Source organism: Gymnoscopelus braueri (genome assembly GCF_963280865.1).
Source record: "Gymnoscopelus braueri genome assembly, chromosome: 6".
Lineage (NCBI taxonomy): Eukaryota > Metazoa > Chordata > Actinopteri > Myctophiformes > Myctophidae > Gymnoscopelus > Gymnoscopelus braueri.
In genome coordinates, this window is record NC_137607.1 from 11,207,861 (window position 1) to 11,226,200 (window position 18,340).

An 18,340-nucleotide genomic window follows, 5' to 3' on the forward strand; every position below is an offset into this window, starting at 1 on the left:
CTAAATATCTGATCTACAAACATAAAACAGTCGCTGCCTGACGAGCCCTATGCTTGTAGATCAGATCTGTTGGCACAGCATTAGAAAACAGCGCGATCTGTAGCGAACACATCGGTATGCTTCACACATCTCCTGCGCAAAATATCTGATCTTCAAGCATAAAACAGTTGCTGCGTGACAAACTGTATGCTTGCAGATCTGATCTTTTTCCGCCGCTTTGCAGTGAAGTGGGTTGCGAGAGAAATAAGCAGTCAGGTCTATGAAAATGTTACTGCATGCGTTGTGCCCTGAGAAAACAGTGAGGCATGAATAGGGTTTATAGCCGAGGCTAATTTGCAACCCCAGTCCCTGGTTAGACCTTTCTATATAAATATTTACCTAATAAAAAAATCATTTACAAAAGGACATGCATGAAGCTCTAATCTAAACAAGTATGAAAAGATATTTATATCTGCAAAGTAACTAGTAACTAAAGTTTTCAAATAATTGTAGTGGAGTAAAAGTACAAGATTTGCCTCTGAGCTGTAGTGGAGTAGAACATTATTACCATTATAATGTAATTATATGGGTAATTATAATAATAATAATAATAGAAAGACGTGAAAAACAAGCCCAAAGTCGCTTATAATAAGCAGACATGGCAACATAGACTCGCTGCGCAGCAGTTCTCTGCTGGTCTACGGGCCGCTCTGCGGGGGGTCTCGAGGTGTCAACTGCTCTTCCCTGGGGGAGAGAGGGTGAGAGCGGTCAAATTAGCCGAAATATAACGACTGGGATGGTATATATGGGGCTAATTTCATATTTATAATACGTTTCAGAAAAAAATAAAATAGATGATTTGAATCAAATAGTTAGGAAAAGTCATGTAAGGGGAATTTCCTCTGAGCTTCATGAGAGAAGATAATCCACTTTAAATTCTCAAAATCGTCCAGATTGACCGGCTAGTCACGGGAGTGTTATCTCTTTTTGTCTAGATCATTCATACAATGTTGAATATATATATGTTTGGGCTTATTTTGAAGCTAATAATATGTTATACAATAATGTCATAACACAAGTTTATGTGAAAGTACAGTTTTATAGATTATAGAGTTAAGGTTAGAGTCAAGTTAAAAATTGACATATGACAAGCTCTCCAAGTGAAGGGGGCAGATGTTAATCCATTGCGTGTGAAAGGGCTGGCCCAAAAGCTTTTGTTCTTAAAAGCTTGTTTGTGAGTGGACAACAGTGAACCAGGAGGAGTTTCTAACATGTCAGCTGTCTGTGTATATAATGTGATGGTTCTGTTAATCAAGTTCCTCTGTGATCTGGCCACGTGCAGAAGCCATGTTCAACTGAATAAAATGGATTCAATGAACACCCCTTTTTATCCGGTTTCTACTTTAATCTCTTAACCCAGAGGACAGGTAACTTTCCACGTTTCTATGGCTACAGTTATGCTTCAATATACCACATAATCATAATGTTTAACCAACTGCTATAGTAAAAAGGGAGAAACAAACAGTTTTGTTGAGATGTTGAAACAAGTGGGTGAAATGGTTTGTCGTACAAGCTCCATCATTTCAAGAAAGAAAGAAAGAAAGAAAGAAAGAAAAATGTGTCAATTATGTCAACATGAGCAGTGCAACATACAAACATATAAACATAGGGTGGTTGATATACAGTATACGAGTGCATGGTTAAATGTAGCAATGGAATGAGGTAGTTAAAATAGCAGCCGATTTACCGATGTGTTCATAAGTGGCAGTAACAGTGCAGCAGCAGTCATACACAGAAAAACAACTCCTGGCCTGTGTCATCTGAGTCATCATCAAGCCAGCCTGGCAAAAGGCGGGCTCAGTGCTTGTTCAACAGCCTGATGGCACCCAGCCGGAAAGTGTTCCGAAGTCTTGTGGTGTGGCCTTTGAACACATCCGTAGCACTTGCCTGGCCGTGACCGCAGCAAGAGGGGGAAGAGATCGTCGCTGTTTTTTTTTTTATAATAATCCTAATTCAGTTATAAAAAGAAACATGAATCATATGTGCGGTCAGCCGTGTGAGGGAGGGGAAGGGGGCGGAGCGGAGTGTGGACTAGGCATATAATTAGACACACACTCAACAGCCCAGAAAGACTATGGCAGAAGATACAAATTCTGATACGAACATTTTTAAGGTGGGAAATCAATATAGAATGAGCAACTAAAGATGTGACACTCCAAAGTTTCAAAGAGTATGCCATTGACACTTCAGTGGAAAGACAGTGGATAGCTCAAGCCTCGTCAGAGAGAAAGGGGGGCATTTGTCAGGTGTGAAATGGTCTCATTTCACACCAGTCACGACAATGGGGGGACAATAATTACGGGGAAGGATCAGGGCAAGTTCAGGGAAGTGTGACGAGATCAGATGTCGTGGCCAAGCAAAGCTGTGCGCCTCGGTGGGTTGAAGCGGAGCTCCGAGTCGGCTTATGCAACCGTGTGTGCTGATTTACAGTGGTGCTACTGCTGCTCCCAGTGTTCATTTTGTCGACTAAAACTATGACGAAAAATTTTCGTCTACTACCTTTATCAGCTGATGAAAACTAAACAAAAACAAAATAAAAACTCAGCTATGATGATTAAAACCATATTGACAATGTATTCAACAAATAAAAACTAGACTAAAATATTAGGAAGGGACTAGTGGAGAAGAGATTCAGTAAAACTAAGACATGTTATGCTTGGTTGTGCGCAGGTGTGGCCCCCCGACATTATGCCATCAAGGCCTGCCAAAATCCATTTTAGTTGACTAAATCAACTGTAGATTTTGTGACCGAAATCTTATGATATTTAGTCAACTAAAACTAGACTAAAGGTCTCTTTTCAAACACAAGATGTCATACATTATCTTGTGTGACGACCGAGAGAGACGAGGAGTCTCTGTTCTTTGTAGCCTGTGTTTTTAGCACGGAGCGAACAACCACCAGGAATTGAACGTGCCACCGCACTGCTGACGGAGCCCTGTAAGAACAGTGAAACCACAGCCTATCAATAAAAAATTAAAAAAAAAAAAAAATGATAATACAAAACATGCCCACATCATTGTGAGGCAAACTTACCAAGTGAGCAAAAAATGAGTTGCACCAAATATTTATTTCAGCTCAGCAAGAGGAAAACAGCTGATTTAACTAAAACATAAAAAATAAAGCTCAAAGCATAATAATTTGAAGAAATTGTCTTATACAGACATCTGACCTCTTCACACTTCTCTTCACTTATCCTGATCTTTCCTTGAAAAGATGCTTTGTTGTGTCTGATGTCAAAAGAGGCCAATTTGCGCCTGACACAATTTCACACTGACACCGTCGATGTAAACAGGGGCACGTTCTCTTCTCTACCTACTGTAGCGGTCCACAGTCAGCTCCTTGGTCTTATACGGATTACACAGGTGTAACTGACTGAAACTTCACACTGTTTACAGTGGCAAGGTTTTTCTCCAGTGTGAATGTGCTGGTGTGTCGTCAGGTGATCCATTGAATTGAAACTCTTGCCACAGCGGTTACAGCGGAAAGGTTTTTCTCCAGTGTGGATACGCTGGTGTCTCTTCAGAGAACCTAACTGACGGAAGGTCTTGCCGCACCGTGTGCAATAGAAAGGTTTCTCCCCAGTGTGGATACGCTGGTGTGCCTTCAAAGTGCCTGACTCGTTGAAACTCTTGTCACACTGGCTACACTGGAAAGGTTTTTCTCCCGTGTGGATACGCAGGTGTGCCTTCAAATTACCCGACTCATTGAAACTCTTGTCGCATGTTTTACAGTAGAAAGGTTTTTCTCCAGTGTGAATACGCCCGTGTGCCTTCAGATTGCGTGACTCGTTGAAGCACTTTCCACATTGGCTACATTGGAATGGTTTTTCTCCCGTGTGGATACGCAGGTGGGCCTTCAGATTAGCCAACTTGGTGAAACTCTTGCCACACTGTTTACAGTGGAAAGCCTTCGCTCCAGTGTGGGGTTTCTTTCCTGTGTAAGTCGGCCGACGTGTCTTTGCTTCTCTCGGATGAGATACGGTCCTGGTCAACTGTTGAGGACTGTAAGATCTTGGTTGGTCAGTGACAATGTCACCTTGTTTCTGGCTGGTTATGGGGCTGACGGTCTTCCGACAGACCGCTGGGGGGGTTTGTCCATTCCTCATCATTTGGTAGTAGACGTCCATGTGGCTGCTCTTCATGTGTTTATAGGGGAAGGTCCGAGACATGGACACTCACAACAGCAGCCCTGAGTCTGGGAAGATTGGTACTTTCTTTGTTCCTCGTAAAAGCTGCTTCTCTTCACTCTGAAGGGCAACACTGCAGGGTCTAGCAAGCCCTTAATTAACAGTGTTTGAACTTGCAATCCAGGAATCCAGTTATTATTATAGTGTGATTACACGTTTACTGACTTTCAATCTCTGAAAGGTCCTTGAAAGGTAGCTCTTATAGACTATGATGAACATTCAGTGCCTCTCTCGATACTGTCAATTTGCACTCTGTGTAGTCCGGCTTTAAGGCAAGCTCCGTAGGCTCTCACGGCATTACTATGATGTCAATATGCCCAAATATGGAGTTCCCTGTGTGTGTGTTCTAAATCAGAAGTTCTCAAACTTTGTGCTAAGGATCCCCAAAATTATATACAACTAGACCATACCCGTGGGGGGATACGCGCACATGATCTGTCAACCCAGGAGCCAGCAAACAAAAAAACGCTAATAAACAGCTGAGATTTTGTGTAATCGGAAAACAGGCTTCGCTGTTAGGTGCACATGGTAAGGGTCAATGGCTGTGTGCAAGTTCAGATCAATTGCTGAGGAGAACCGGGCAAAACAATTTTGGCCTCACCACTACACCACGCACCCATGCACTACAGAGGTTTGTCAAATTATAGGAGGATGTAAATAATATAAACAATTAAAAAAAATAGCAAATGTACAAGCTTGCAGTGCGCTGTGAGCTTGTGTATATTCTATTTTTGAGAGCCACTGTTCTGAATCACTGTTCTAAATCCTAAGAGTTTTCTGTAAAACTTATGTTGCTATATAAATTATATAGCTAAAATTTAAAATGACACAGATGCGTTTTCCCCCTAGTTGCACACTGAGCAGAAGGTGGATGTTCAATTTGTTGAGTTCATTGGTCCAAGGGGGTCATTAATATGTTTTCTTTTTTTTTGTAATAAGATAATCAACCCTATTGAAATTGATGTTAATGATTAATGCAAAGCCTGCATTGATCCTGACCCGAATTGTTTAAAATATACAAACTATGCGATCACTAGTGAATATTGCAATGTTGAAACATTTAACAAGAGAGTATTAAGTCCCATTCACATTTGTTTTCTATACTTTTCACTTGAATGTATGTAGCCTTAATAGCCATAATAAGTATGAATTATCTATTTTCACTGAGTCATGAATTTTCAATCAGTGCTCTTCCCGAAACATGGCTTTCAGAATCAACAAAAATGCTATTTAATATGGCCACGTTTAGATGAAGACGCTCTCTAGTGAAAACGTCAAAGTGTCGTTGCGTTCTCACTTTTTATTTTGCCTTTAGACGGTGACACACCACTGATTAAAAACGATGTAGTGTGCATGCCATACCATGTCAGGTGGCTAGGTGGCGGTGACGTGTATTCTTGCTATCAGCTATCAGAACTGTTTGTTTGGGTGCCACTTAATATAAGCGACTTTGGGCTTGTTTCTAAAGTGTGGTTGCTTATTTGGACTTGTTTCCTAATGTTGTTTAAACCAGTGGTTCTTAAACATCTTCATGTCAAATGATGTATTTGTCCACAAACCCCCCACTTCTGAAAATATTTTGTGTCAGGGACCCCCATACAAGATTTGTGTTGTTAAAATTGTTAAAAAATGTTTCAAAAATGCTCCAGAATGATCTCTTTTTATTTTCTCAAGATAATTTTTTCTTCTTTCTTTTTTGAAAATAGCAGATCTACAAGCTCACAATGCGTCGCGATGCGACATTGCGATGTGACGCGTTGTGAGCTTGTAGATCTGCTATTTTAAAATAGCCGTAGCCTAGACGCTTCATTTGAGTTTTCATAGACTTGGTTGCTTATTTCTCTCGCAGAGTTTGGCAACACTAGTAAACACCGTCTCCAACACCGTCTTCCCCGTTTACACCACCGACGTCCGATTAATGAGAAAAACTAATTATGTTTCCTATAGGGTATTAAATAACATTGATTTAAAAATATCAAGCATCAACAGCTGATTTTGTAGATACCATGTACTCTAACTATCTTAAAATATAATGACCCTGTAGTGCTTTTCTCCACAGCTCAATGTTTTTGCCTCATGCAGGTGAAGTCTGCTTTCTTTTAGTCATCTCCGCGTCACAGGAGTCTTCATGGAAGCTGATGGGGGGAAACTTGACTCTCTGCTCCATCCACCTGGCTATAGTCAACAACTTCCTGTCCTGCAGGGCGGGGCCTATAAGTTGTAAGCCAATGGGAAGGCCCCGACTTGACAAGGCGGTTGGTATTGAAACAGCAGGGAGGCCTGCCATGTTGACCGGCTGTGTGAAGACGTCTTCTTGTGTGCTACGCGTGCGGTTGTCCTCCTGAGCGAAGTCAGTGTAGCGTGCTGCGTCAGACAGAGTGGTGGGCGTCAGCAGCACGTCAACGCCCAAACTGAACACACGCTTGAAATCGTCAGCGATCAGCCGGCGGACCTTCTGCGCCTTCACAAAGTAGTGCTCGTAGTTCTGTTTAAGCAGGAAGTAGTTCCCTGATAGTATTCTTCCTCTCACCACGTCGTTGAAGCCCTCGTGACGGGTGGTGGCGTACATGGCCTCCGTGGAGCTGTCCACCTCGCTTCGGTGACCGTACTCCAGGCCATCAAATCGAGCCATGTTTGACGCCACCTCAGCGTGGCACAGCACATGGTAGCACACAATGGAGTGCTGGGTGTGGGGGAGAGAGACCTGCTGCACCCTTGCCCCCGCACTCTCAAACATGTCCGCAACACGACTCCACTGTTCTAGTGTCTCCTGGGACAGTCCTGGGGCGTGATATTCCTTAGGAATGCCTATACAGATGCTCTTCACATCAAAGTCTTCTGGTAGCTCTGTAGATGATGAAGGGCTGTGGACCGTTGTGGAGTCTCTGACATCAAGGCCTTGGAGGATGCTTAATACAGTGGCTGCATCGCTGACACTCCGGGTCATAATGCCGGGGACATCCATAGAGTTGACCAGGGGGATAAGGCCGTGCCTGGACACCAGGCCGTAGGTGGGCTTCAGGGCAACAACTCCACACAGAGCGCCGGGGTTACGGGTAGAACCGCCAGTGTCTGATCCCAAAGCCAGGAAACTGGTGAGCGACGCCACGGCTGCAGCACTTCCTCCGGAGCTTCCTCCTGTGATGACCCAATCAGAGTTTGGCTCCACCCCTGTGCAGTCTCTGTACGTAGTAGCATAGCTCCAGGGGTTCCTCACTGGACCGAAAGCCCCATCCGTACTGCCCGCACCCATAGCAAACTCATCCATGTTGGTCTTCCCCATGAGAACGGCCCCCTGGTCAAGGAGCTTCTGGACCACTGTAGCATTGTATGGTGGAGTGTAGTCTTTCAGCATTTTGGAGGCACAAGTGGTCCGGACACTCTCTGTGCAGAAGTTGTCTTTGACAGCGAAGGGGACTCCATCTAGTGGACCTTTGGGAGCACCTCGGAGCAATCTGCTTTCTGCCTCTTGAGCCTGTTTCAGTGCCAGCTCCTCAGTCATCGTGATGTAAGCGTTCAGATGTTGAGTTTTCTTCATGTGGCGCAAACACTTCCTACACAACTCCGTGGGGGAGATCCTTCCCTCCCTCAGTGCCAGGGACACCTCCCGTATCGTCAGGCCGAGCATCGTCTCCTATATTATGTCTCTTATGTCGCTGTCAACCTTCAGCATGCAGCAACAGGACGTAGTAGTCTTCATAGCTGTAACTCAGGTGCCGTAAACAAAATGTCGGTGTGCATGTGAGTGAGTGTGTCACCAGCGTATCTTCTAAACAGCCAGACCGATCGACTTCAATCTTGGTGCTTGTATCGCCGAGGACCCGAGGAACTGATGCGTCGAGTGGGAAGTCAGTCGGACCAGCGGATCTCCCCCAAGGAAATTGATACATCCGCAAATCCCCATATATTATGGAGAACCCTGATGTCATCAACATGATATCATCATGCACCCTATTATGCCCTATTCATGCCAATATAATAAATTGGCAATATAATATACTCCATATTATGGAGCTCTGTGTCAGGCACGCCCAAATATGGAGTCTAGTCCATTATATGACGTCAGTACTATTGTGATGGCATTAGGGTTCTATGTGGAGATTTACGTATCTGTTAATACTTCTTGGGGAGGCCGTCGGCTGACTTCACACTCGATGCATCACTCCCTCCGGTCAGCGATATGCACGTCGAGTTTGAAGTGGAATGGCCGGACTGTTCTTGAGATACACTGGTGACACTAACTCAATTATGCAACTCATACAACTGTAGAACATTCTACCTATAATGACGTGTGTGGCGATATGAAACATATCTGGCCTTATACGATAGCTGTGCTCTTAATGTTAAGTGTTTATTATTGACCCCTCATTGTATGTTTTTTTTTATTTTTTTGACGGGTGTTTTTTAGCACAGGGTTGATGAGAGAGTAAAAACTGCATGGTTATTAGTCACACACAACCAGCCTGTTTATTGTTGTTTTAATACTTTAAAGGTAGGGTAAGTGATTTACTTTGGTTAAAATAAGTGTTAAATAGCTCTATATTCTGATATTACTATATTTTATTAAACAGAAAATGTATTGTCAGTGCTCTCTCCTGATTGGCTTAAATGTTTACTAAAGAGCTGGAGAGACCCATCTGGCCTACCAAACGCTCTGTAGCAATGATTACTATCAGAATATAGTACTTTAACCTTTTAACCAAAAAATAATAATAATAATACAAAAAAATATCACTTACCTTACCTTTAATAGAGTCGGGTGAACATGAACAAGCGACATCGGTTAGATCTGGGCGACGATCACAAGTCGGGTAAAAATAAATCTTCCTCTGACGGGCGAGACCACGACAGGGACCGAGACCGCGACGAGCGGCCGAGGGACAGGGATAGAGAAAGGACCATAAAGCTGCCTTGCACAATGCCCCTTAACTCGAGTGTTGGAGTGGGCTTCCTGAAGCAGAACGCCATGCAGAAGCAGATCAACCCCTTCACCAACCTGCTGCATACGCCACACTATTACGAGATCCTCAAGAAGAGGCTGATGCTGCCGGTCTGGGAGTACAAAGAGACCTTCAACGAGATCCTGGCACAGAGCTTTGTGCTGGTGAGCGAGACAGGCTCCGGGAAGACCACGCAGATCCCCCAGTGGTGCGTGGACATACAGCGGGCCATTCCCGGTCCAAAGAGAGCCGTGGCTTGTACCCAACCCAGGAGAGTGGCAGTCATGAGTGTGGCGCAAAGGGTGGCCAATGAGATGGACGTCATGCTGGGCCAAGAGGTGGGCTACTCCATCAGGTTCGAGGACTGCAGCTCCGCAAAGACCATACTCAAGTACATGACAGATGGAATGTTGCTGCGTGAAGCCATGATCGACCCCCTGCTTGAGCGCTACGGTGTCATCATCCTGGATGAGGCCCACGAACGAACGCTCGCCACCGACATCCTCATGGGTGTCCTCAAGGAAGTGGTCTGTCAGAGGTCTGATCTCAAGGTCATTGTAATGAGTGCCACATTAGACGCTGGTAAGTTTCAGGTGTACTTCGACAGCTGCCCGCTGCTGACCATCCCCGGGCGAAAACACCCCGTGGAGATCTTCTACACGCCGAAGCCCGAGAGGGACTACCTGGAGGCGGCCATACGCACCGTCATCCAGATCCACATGTGCGAGGAGGGCGAGGGAGACCTACTGCTCTTCCTCATCGGACAAGAGGAAATTGACGAGGCCTACAAGCGAATAAATAGGGAAATCAATGAGCTGGGGCCCGATGTTGGCGACAGCAAAATCATCCCGCTGTACTCCACTCTGCCTCCTCAACAGCAGCAGCAAATCTTTGAGCCTCCACCGCCCCCCACACCAAGCGGTGCCATCGGAAGGAAGGTTGTGGTGTCGACAAACATCGCTGAGACCTCCCTGACCATTGACGGCGTGGTGTTTGTAATTGATCCCGGATTTGCCAAGCAAAAGGTTTATAACCCACGCATAAGAGTGGAGTCACTTTTGGTGACAGCCATTAGCAAAGCTTCAGCCCAGCAGAGGGCAGGACATGCTGGAAGAACTCGCCAAGGGAAGTGCTTCCGCCTTTACACAGAGAAAGCATACAAGACTGAAATGCAGGACAACACATACCCAGAGTTCCTGAGATCCAACCTGGGCTCGGTGGTGCTGCAATTGAAGAAATTGGGCATTGATGACTTGGTGCATTTTGACTTCATGGACCCTCCAGCCCCAGAGACCCTGATGCGGGCACTGGAGATGCTCAACTATTTGGCAGCCCTCAACGATGACGGTGACCTGACGGAGCTGGGCTCCATGATGGCAGAGTTTCCCCTGGACCCCCAGCTAGCCAAGATGGTCATCGCCAGCTGTGAGTTCAACTGCTCCAACGAGATTCTCTCCATCACCGCCATGTTGTCAGTCCCACAGTGCTTTGTCCGGCCCACAGAGGCTAAGAAGGTGGCCGACGACAGTAAATTCTGATTTAGTCTTAGTCTTAGTCTTAACACACCATTTAGTTTTAGTCCTATTGTAGTCATCTGAAATTGTTTAGTCTTAGTCTAGTCTCAGTCGACTAAATATCAAAAGTCTTAGTCTTAGTCAACAAAATTAAATTAACACTGCCAGTGTTAATTTTGACAGCTAATTCTGATTTAGTCTTAGTCTTAGTCTTTTGAATAACACACCATTTAGTTTTAGTCCTATTTAGTCATCTGAAGTGCTTTAGTCTTACTCTAGTCTTAGTCGACTATATTAACACTGCTTGCCACTGGACACATACAGTGAGCCTGGTTGCCATAAATCTGGTGAGGGATGCCACATCACTGCCCAAAGATAAGCCCCTCTCATCAGCAGACATTAGGCAAAGCCAAGAAAGAGACCCTGCCATAGGACGTGTTCTGCAGTACAAGGAAAGCAATCATCTCCCCACTGGCCAGGTTCTGAAAACAGAGTCAGCTGATGTGAGGCTACTATTGAGACAGTGGACCAGACTCCATGTGAGTGAGGAAGGGGTTCTGCACAGGAACGCTGGAGGCAGAGACCAACTGCTCCTGAGCTGCACAAAGGAATGGGACATCTGGGCATAGAACGAACCCTTGGCCTGATCAGGGATAGATTCTTATTGGCCCTGCATGCAAAGGGATGTAGAACACTTTGTCACTCGCACCTGAATCCTTGGAAGAGGAAAGCACCAAACAAGGTGACCAGAACGCCATTGACCACCATCAAAACTACATATCCATTCGAGCTGGCGTCAATAGATTTTCTAGAGCTGGAGACATGCAAACAAGGGTACGAATACGTACTTGTAGTGATGGATCATTTTACCCGTTTTGCTCAGGCTTATGCAATGAAGAACAAGTCAGCAAAAAAACGGTTGTGGAAAATATCTTTAATGACTATGCTCTAGTCTAAAGTATGTTTTTTCCACGAAAATCCATCATGATCTTGAAAATGATTTCGAGAACCTTTTTTTGTGGTTGAGAGAAATATCCGTTCGGTATTTTGATTTAGATTTCGTATCGTTTTGGGGACACGAAACAAGATGTAGTAAGTAAAGAGAAAAGGGGTGACAGACTGTTGTATGAGTTGGCCGCTACTCGAGTCTTGTTACAGGAGAGAAGAAAACTTTACCAAACAAGGTGAGACTGTTTATGGAACCTGAAAACTGGTTTTATCCTTCATTGAAAATGGTGTTGTGTGTTGTTAAGACAATTGCATTGAAACATATCTGACCACATACCATAGCTGTGTTCTTAATGTTAACTAGTTATTATTGACCCCTCATTGTATGTTTGATTGTATTTTTATTGTATTGTCCTATACAGTTCAGTTCACACAACAACACTATAGTCTGTAGTGTAGTACCAGTACCACTTTAAATCACACAAGCCATTGTGCTGTATCTGATACATTGTGTATTATATTTTCTCCATTTCAGGTGATGTAGTGCAAATGTAACACTCTGAATTGATTTAAGTATACAGAGGAATAAGCTGTTCACTAAGGGTGAGGTCGTACCCTCCTCCCGACAGTAGGGGGCGCCTACGCTGCAGGGAACTACACTGATAGCTAACCAGGAAGTGAAATCCTACTGATGCTAGTTAGAGATCGTTGTAATTTTGTGCAGCAGGGTGAATATGTACCCCTTTTCTTCTGTTTCAGGTAAAATGTGAAGGTTGGAGTGGAGGATACCAACATCTGCATGCTGCAAAAGGCTTACTCACACATGGAGAAGAAGGGGACCACGGTGAGGATAATGTTCTTCGATTTCTCCAGTGCGTTCAACACCATCCAGCCTCCCCTGTTGCTGAGAAGCTTACATCCATGCAGGTGGACCACAACATGGTGGCCTGGATTACAAACTACCTCACCCTGAGGCCACAATATGTCCGGCTACAAGGCTGTCAGTCCGGTGTGTTAATGGGTAGCACCGGAGTTCCTCAGGGAACAGTGCTGTCACCCTTTCTGTTCACCATCTACACTTCTGACATCAGCTTCAGATCTGGAACATGCCATCTCCAGAAGTTCTCAGATGACTCTTCCATTGTGGGTTGCGGCACTGAGGACAATGACAAGGAGTACAGAGGTGTGGTGGAGAGCTTCACCAAATGGGCTGAGCAAAATCACCTACTTAACTGCTGAACACAAAGAAGACAAAAGAGCTGGTGATAGAAGCCAGACGGAGCAAGAGGAGGGCCCCAGTACCCATTACCATCCAGGGGGAAGAGGTAGAGAAATTCCTGGGCGTCCACCTGAACAAGGATATGGACTGGAGGAACAACACAGAGGCTGTCTACAAAAAGGGGCAGAGCAGACTGTACCTCCTGAGGAGGCTCAAGTCCTTCAATGTGTGTAGTAGGCTATTGTCTATGTTTTATCAGTCTGTTGTAGCCAGCATTTTATTTTATGCAGTGGTATGCTGGGTTGGGGGTATCAAGGCTGGGGAGCTAAACAAGCTAAACAAAATCATTAAGAAGGCCAGCTCTGTGGTTGGCCTCCGCATGGAAGGGCTGCAGTCAGTCGCAGAGAGGATTAGGGACAAACTAAATTCTATCCTGGCCAACCCCTCCCATCCTCTCTATGGCGAGCTGCAGGATAGGGTGAGCACCTTCAGCCAGAGGCTCACTCTCCCCCCGAACATGCACACTGAGCGGTACAGACTCTCATTCATGCCAACTGCCATCAGACTGCTTAAGAACTTTCCCTAAATACATTGGTCCTGTGTCTGCCCTGGTCTAGTGTGTGTCAATCTGTTTTGTTGTGTTTTTGTTTGTCTGTTGTTTACTTATTTATTTGTTACACTGTGCTGCTGTAACACAACAATTTCCCTTTGGGGATTAATAAAGTATTTCTCATCTCATCTCATCTCACCTGTTAGCTACAATATTAGTACATGGTGGTGCTGTGGCCATACTGCTTACTTCAGAAGGCCTGCTCTAAAGCTAAAAGCTAAAGTGTGTGCTGTATATCCACTGGATAAAGCCATATGTAATCTGGACTGTAAAGGTGGATTATAATGGTATTATTGAAGGTATTCATTTTGGTTATTTCTAATTACTATACTGTATTGATATGACAATTTCTTTTTTGCTATTTTGTTCCATGTTAGATTCATCAAAAACACCCGTCGTTGGTTCCTCCTAATACGTGAGGGGCTGTCTTTTTAATAACTTTTTTCATTTATTTAACTTATATTTTAATTGTATTTAATTGTTAATTTTCCAAAAAAGATATAAAAAATAAATGAAAAAAGTAATTGAAAAAACACGGTCTCCTCACGTATTAGAAGGACAATATCAGTCACCAGAACCAAGGACAGGTGTTTTGAATGAATCTAACATGGTTAAAATGGAGTTTGAAGTTATAATGGGTTTGCATAGGAAGTGGACGTGTCTGATAAAATGAATATCAAATATCTAAATACTGAATCAAGCAACTTAAAAACTGTCCGGGGTGCTCCCAAAATCCTGAGTAGATGATAAAATGATCCACATTTGTTTTGAAAGTGAAATATCCCTTTAACCCTTGCATTGTGTTAGAAAACTGCATCCACTTGTGGTGTTAGCGGGTCAAATTTGACCCGAGATTTAAATCAGCCCAAAATACTAAAAAAAAAACACCTCATAGCTGACTTGTAATGCATTCATATCTATGTAAACACTTAAAATATTATGTTGGGTTAGGGCTAGGGTTTCATCTTTCAATATATCTCGTTTTCTATTGTAAACATTTTAAAATTCACTCATTAAATTTCCTATAATGAAGGCAATGGATAATGATGTTATCTATCTATAATAGAATAATTAAGAATAATAATTAGAACACACTTCCAAATTATTTTTTTTCAAAAAATACTTGTTTTCGTTTTGTAACCTAAAAAAAAATCAATAATATTAAAAATGTTGACACTAGTGGTGTTAGGGTCCGAAATGACCCGTATACCATAGAAGGTAAAAAGTCATTTATTTTTCATAAACACAAACTTTATTTTACTCCTGATAGCAAATGCTAATTGAGGACAAGTCTCTCTCATTCTCAAACATGTAAACATTGAATATTGACAATTTGGGGGGAATTGAGCCACACCTCTCTTCCGGGTCATTTCGGACCCTAACACCACAAGTGTCACTTTTTTTATAGAGACCATCAGAATTAATTAAAAATTATGATAAATAATTTTGTTGCGTTAAAATGGCTATTTCTGAGGATATCATGAAGCCTCGTTCCAATAAAGAAATGTAAAGGGTACTTTTTACCAATTAAACTTGAAAACGGGTCAAAAATGACCCTAACACAATGGAAGGGTTAACTATTGTTTACCTCTGACCTTTGTGCTGGAACATGAGCAAACAACAAACAAACGATGGATAAAAGCAGGATGCAGTATGTAACAGTAATACCACACACACACACACACACACACACACACACACACACACACACACACACACACAGCGGACAATGGCTGGTTCTTCGCTTGCGAAGATCATAGGAGGACTTTAGAGTTTGGGGTCCTTTTGTTTTGCTTTGAGGCAGGCACTTTGATGTCCATATCGGCCGATCCTTGACCGACAGGGAATTTCTGGCAACTGGTGCACTTGAACTCCTGGCCTGATGTGGCTGTGGTAGAGGTCGGGGTGGATGTATCACCCTGTTGACGAGCATGTCTGTGCATCGCAGCTGTCTGCTTGATGTTGCTGAGCTTCACAGCAGCGTTGTTTACTGCAGTGTGTGCCAAGATTTTCTTTTTTTATCAGCGGCCATGGTCTCCCACATGTTAGTCTCCAAGCCTGCTACAGTAAGTTGGTATTTGGTCTTTGAGGCGTTTCTGCGGTTCCACTTCTGTCCTACATACCCTGACACAGCTCACTGTAAAGGACTGCTTTTGGCAGCCCGGTGTCCTCCATGAAACATTTTAACAAGACAAATCTTGTATTTGTCTTGTTAAGTCATGTCATTTGCCCTTTTCATGTCAAGGACCCCCAAAATGATTTATATTTGACCCCCATCTGAAAATATGTTGTGCCAGGGACCCCCATACAATATTTGTGTTGTTAAAACATCACAAAAATATTCATTTTTTAAATTATTTTTAATATAGCACACCCACAAGGGGACCCCCTGTAACACCCTCAAGGACCCCTGGGGGTTCCCGGACCCCACTTTGAGAGCCACTGGTATAGACTTGTGTCGCAGCTATCATCCTGACAGACTTTAGGCATGTGACCACAAAGAAAAAAAAAAACCCTGTTGTACGAGTCTGTAGCGTAGCATAGCTGAGATGCAGGAAATATGTGGCACAATAATCTCACATCCTGCAGCGTTTGATGTGCAATTGTTTTTAAATGTTGTACTGTGTGCATGTTTAAGATTATAGAGAAGAGTTTATAAGATTATCCTCATGTGTTTGATGCAATCTGATTTGAAAATCTGTTAGGCTCACATTATAGTCTCTTAAAATATTATAGTCTAGAGAACAAGAAAGTTTTAAGATTTTCTAGATGCCACTGATCACATGTTTGGAGCAGTGGAATTTGCATGCTTTTATTATTTATATATTGTTTTGTTTCATCATAGTCTTAGAGACATCTCTGACTTCTTTAGGGGTTAAATAGAAATGCAGCTGCAACAATGTTTCCTGCTCCTCACTCTTGTGGTCAGATATTCAGAGCGTTGAGCCTCTTGTTTGTTTCACACCTTGCTCCTTCCTGCCAGTAAGAATACTGTGAAGCTACTGAGAAAAACCACGTGTGAAAACATGCCAAAAGTACAGATATACCAGCCATGCTTTCACCCAGGGCACTTCTCCTCTCAAGTCAAGAACTAAACTGCATCTTTCTCGCTCTGCAGCGACACACGCACACACACACACACACACACACACGCACACACAGACGTGCGTGCGCGCACACACACACACACACACACACACACACACACACACACACACACACACACACACACACACACACGTATCAGTCCCTCCTCTCATAAACACAAATGCACAGAATGTTTGGGGCAGTGGTTCTTAAAAGTCATTGAGGGGGTTCCAGGGGGTCCCCAGCTAAATGATTGATAGGTAAGAACCAAGTGGACCCTTGCATGTCTGTAACCTTCCAAGTTTGTAACTCTGAGAGTGTACACATGGAACCAAATGGACCCGTAAGTCCATGGCCTCATGCATAACAAACTGGGGGTCCTTGAAATACAAAGAGATTTTTTAGAACCACTGAGTTGGGGGATGAATACAGGTTGTATGTCCTTATGTGATGCGATGTGATGAGAGTGCGGTCTAGCCAACACCAACTAAGGACTCCTGAATCACTCCTGACTCTCCTATCTAACATCAGGGTCTTGAGCTCTACAGTGTTGTTAGCTAAGATGTTGTGCCACAGCGCTTCTACGTTGGTGGTGCTTCTTGCCTTTCCTGGCTTTGCCCTGGGTTGGCTCCCATAGTGTCAATTTGCTTACTAGTTCCGGGTGCCTGACGCAGTGTCCTACCTGCCTCATCCTTCTCTCTCTGACTTTGTCTGTGACCCGTGGTAGGTCCCCGTAGAGGACCACGTTTCTGATGTGGTCTGTCCATGTGACACATTGGCCATTCGTAGCGTTCTTGTGTAGACTCCATCCAAAGCCCATTCCTATTTTGCTGTGAGGGTCCATGTACAGCAGTACTGACTCCACTGTGAGGGTCCATGTCTCGGCTCCGTACAGGAGGACTGACCCCACTGTGAGGGTCCATGTCTCAGCCCCATACAGCAGTACTGACTCCACTGTAATACTACACACACACACACACACACACACTCTCTCTCTCTCTCTCTCTCTCTCTCTCTCTCTCTCTCTCTCTCTCTCTCTCTCTCTCTTGCACGCACGCACGCACGCACGCACGCACGCACGCACGCACGCACGCACGCACACACACACACACACACACACACACACACACACACACACACACACACACACACACATATTGATCTCTTTAATCTTCTTAAAAGTCTTTTAAATCTAATAAATGTGTTAAAAAATGAAATGGTAGCAGTGACACACTTGCAGAAACGGCCAACACGCCGAAGAACCTACAATTATATCCAGCTCTAAATATGTCAATTGAAAAAAAAAAGAAATTGGGTGGCATCATGTCTATAATATGCATCTAAGCAATAGATAATTTAACAGATGTATTTTTTATTTTATTTTATATGCTATGACTAATGTTGGGCACATACATTATGTTAATTGAGGTTTGGCACTATTGTAAATTATGTTGCATGAAGAATAAGGCATTCTAATAACAACTAGACGCGTCGCAATTCAGGGCAATATAGTAGGAGCTAAAAGTGTGTTTTGAAGAAAATTTTAAATGGCGGAAAATCTATCCTGACGCAAATGGGCGTGGCCTATATGGGGAGTTGCGTCATGACCCAAGGAATCTATGGGGAAAAAAATATTTTTATTCTGGGACCTACGGTTCAAGAGTTAAAGGCCAAAACGTAAAGTGGGCTGTTATAGCGCCACCATGAGGCCGACTGGTGTAATGTGTTTTTTAAATAATTTCGGACTAAATCATGAACCTCCCCACCAAATCTGGTAACTCTAGCTCTTACGGTTT

General features: G+C 43.7%; 3 protein-coding genes across 3 annotated transcripts in view; 2 read left to right on the forward strand and 1 right to left on the reverse strand.

Moving 5' to 3' along the window:
* Nucleotides 1–18,340, forward strand: part of LOC308086529 (uncharacterized protein) — a 280,681-nt gene that overhangs the window by 85,773 nt on the left and 176,568 nt on the right. The gene's annotated exons all lie outside the window — the stretch shown is intronic.
* Nucleotides 6,301–7,854, reverse strand: LOC308086785 (glutamyl-tRNA(Gln) amidotransferase subunit A, mitochondrial-like; the record flags this gene model as incomplete). Its single annotated transcript, XM_080430432.1, has 1 exon — nucleotides 6,301–7,854. One exon carries the CDS (start codon nucleotides 7,852–7,854, stop codon nucleotides 6,301–6,303), a length of 1,554 nt encoding a protein of 517 aa, XP_080286558.1.
* On the forward strand, nucleotides 8,992–10,704 carry LOC308086786 (ATP-dependent RNA helicase DHX15-like; the record flags this gene model as incomplete). Its single annotated transcript, XM_080430433.1, has 1 exon — nucleotides 8,992–10,704. One exon carries the CDS (start codon nucleotides 8,992–8,994, stop codon nucleotides 10,702–10,704), a length of 1,713 nt encoding a protein of 570 aa, XP_080286559.1.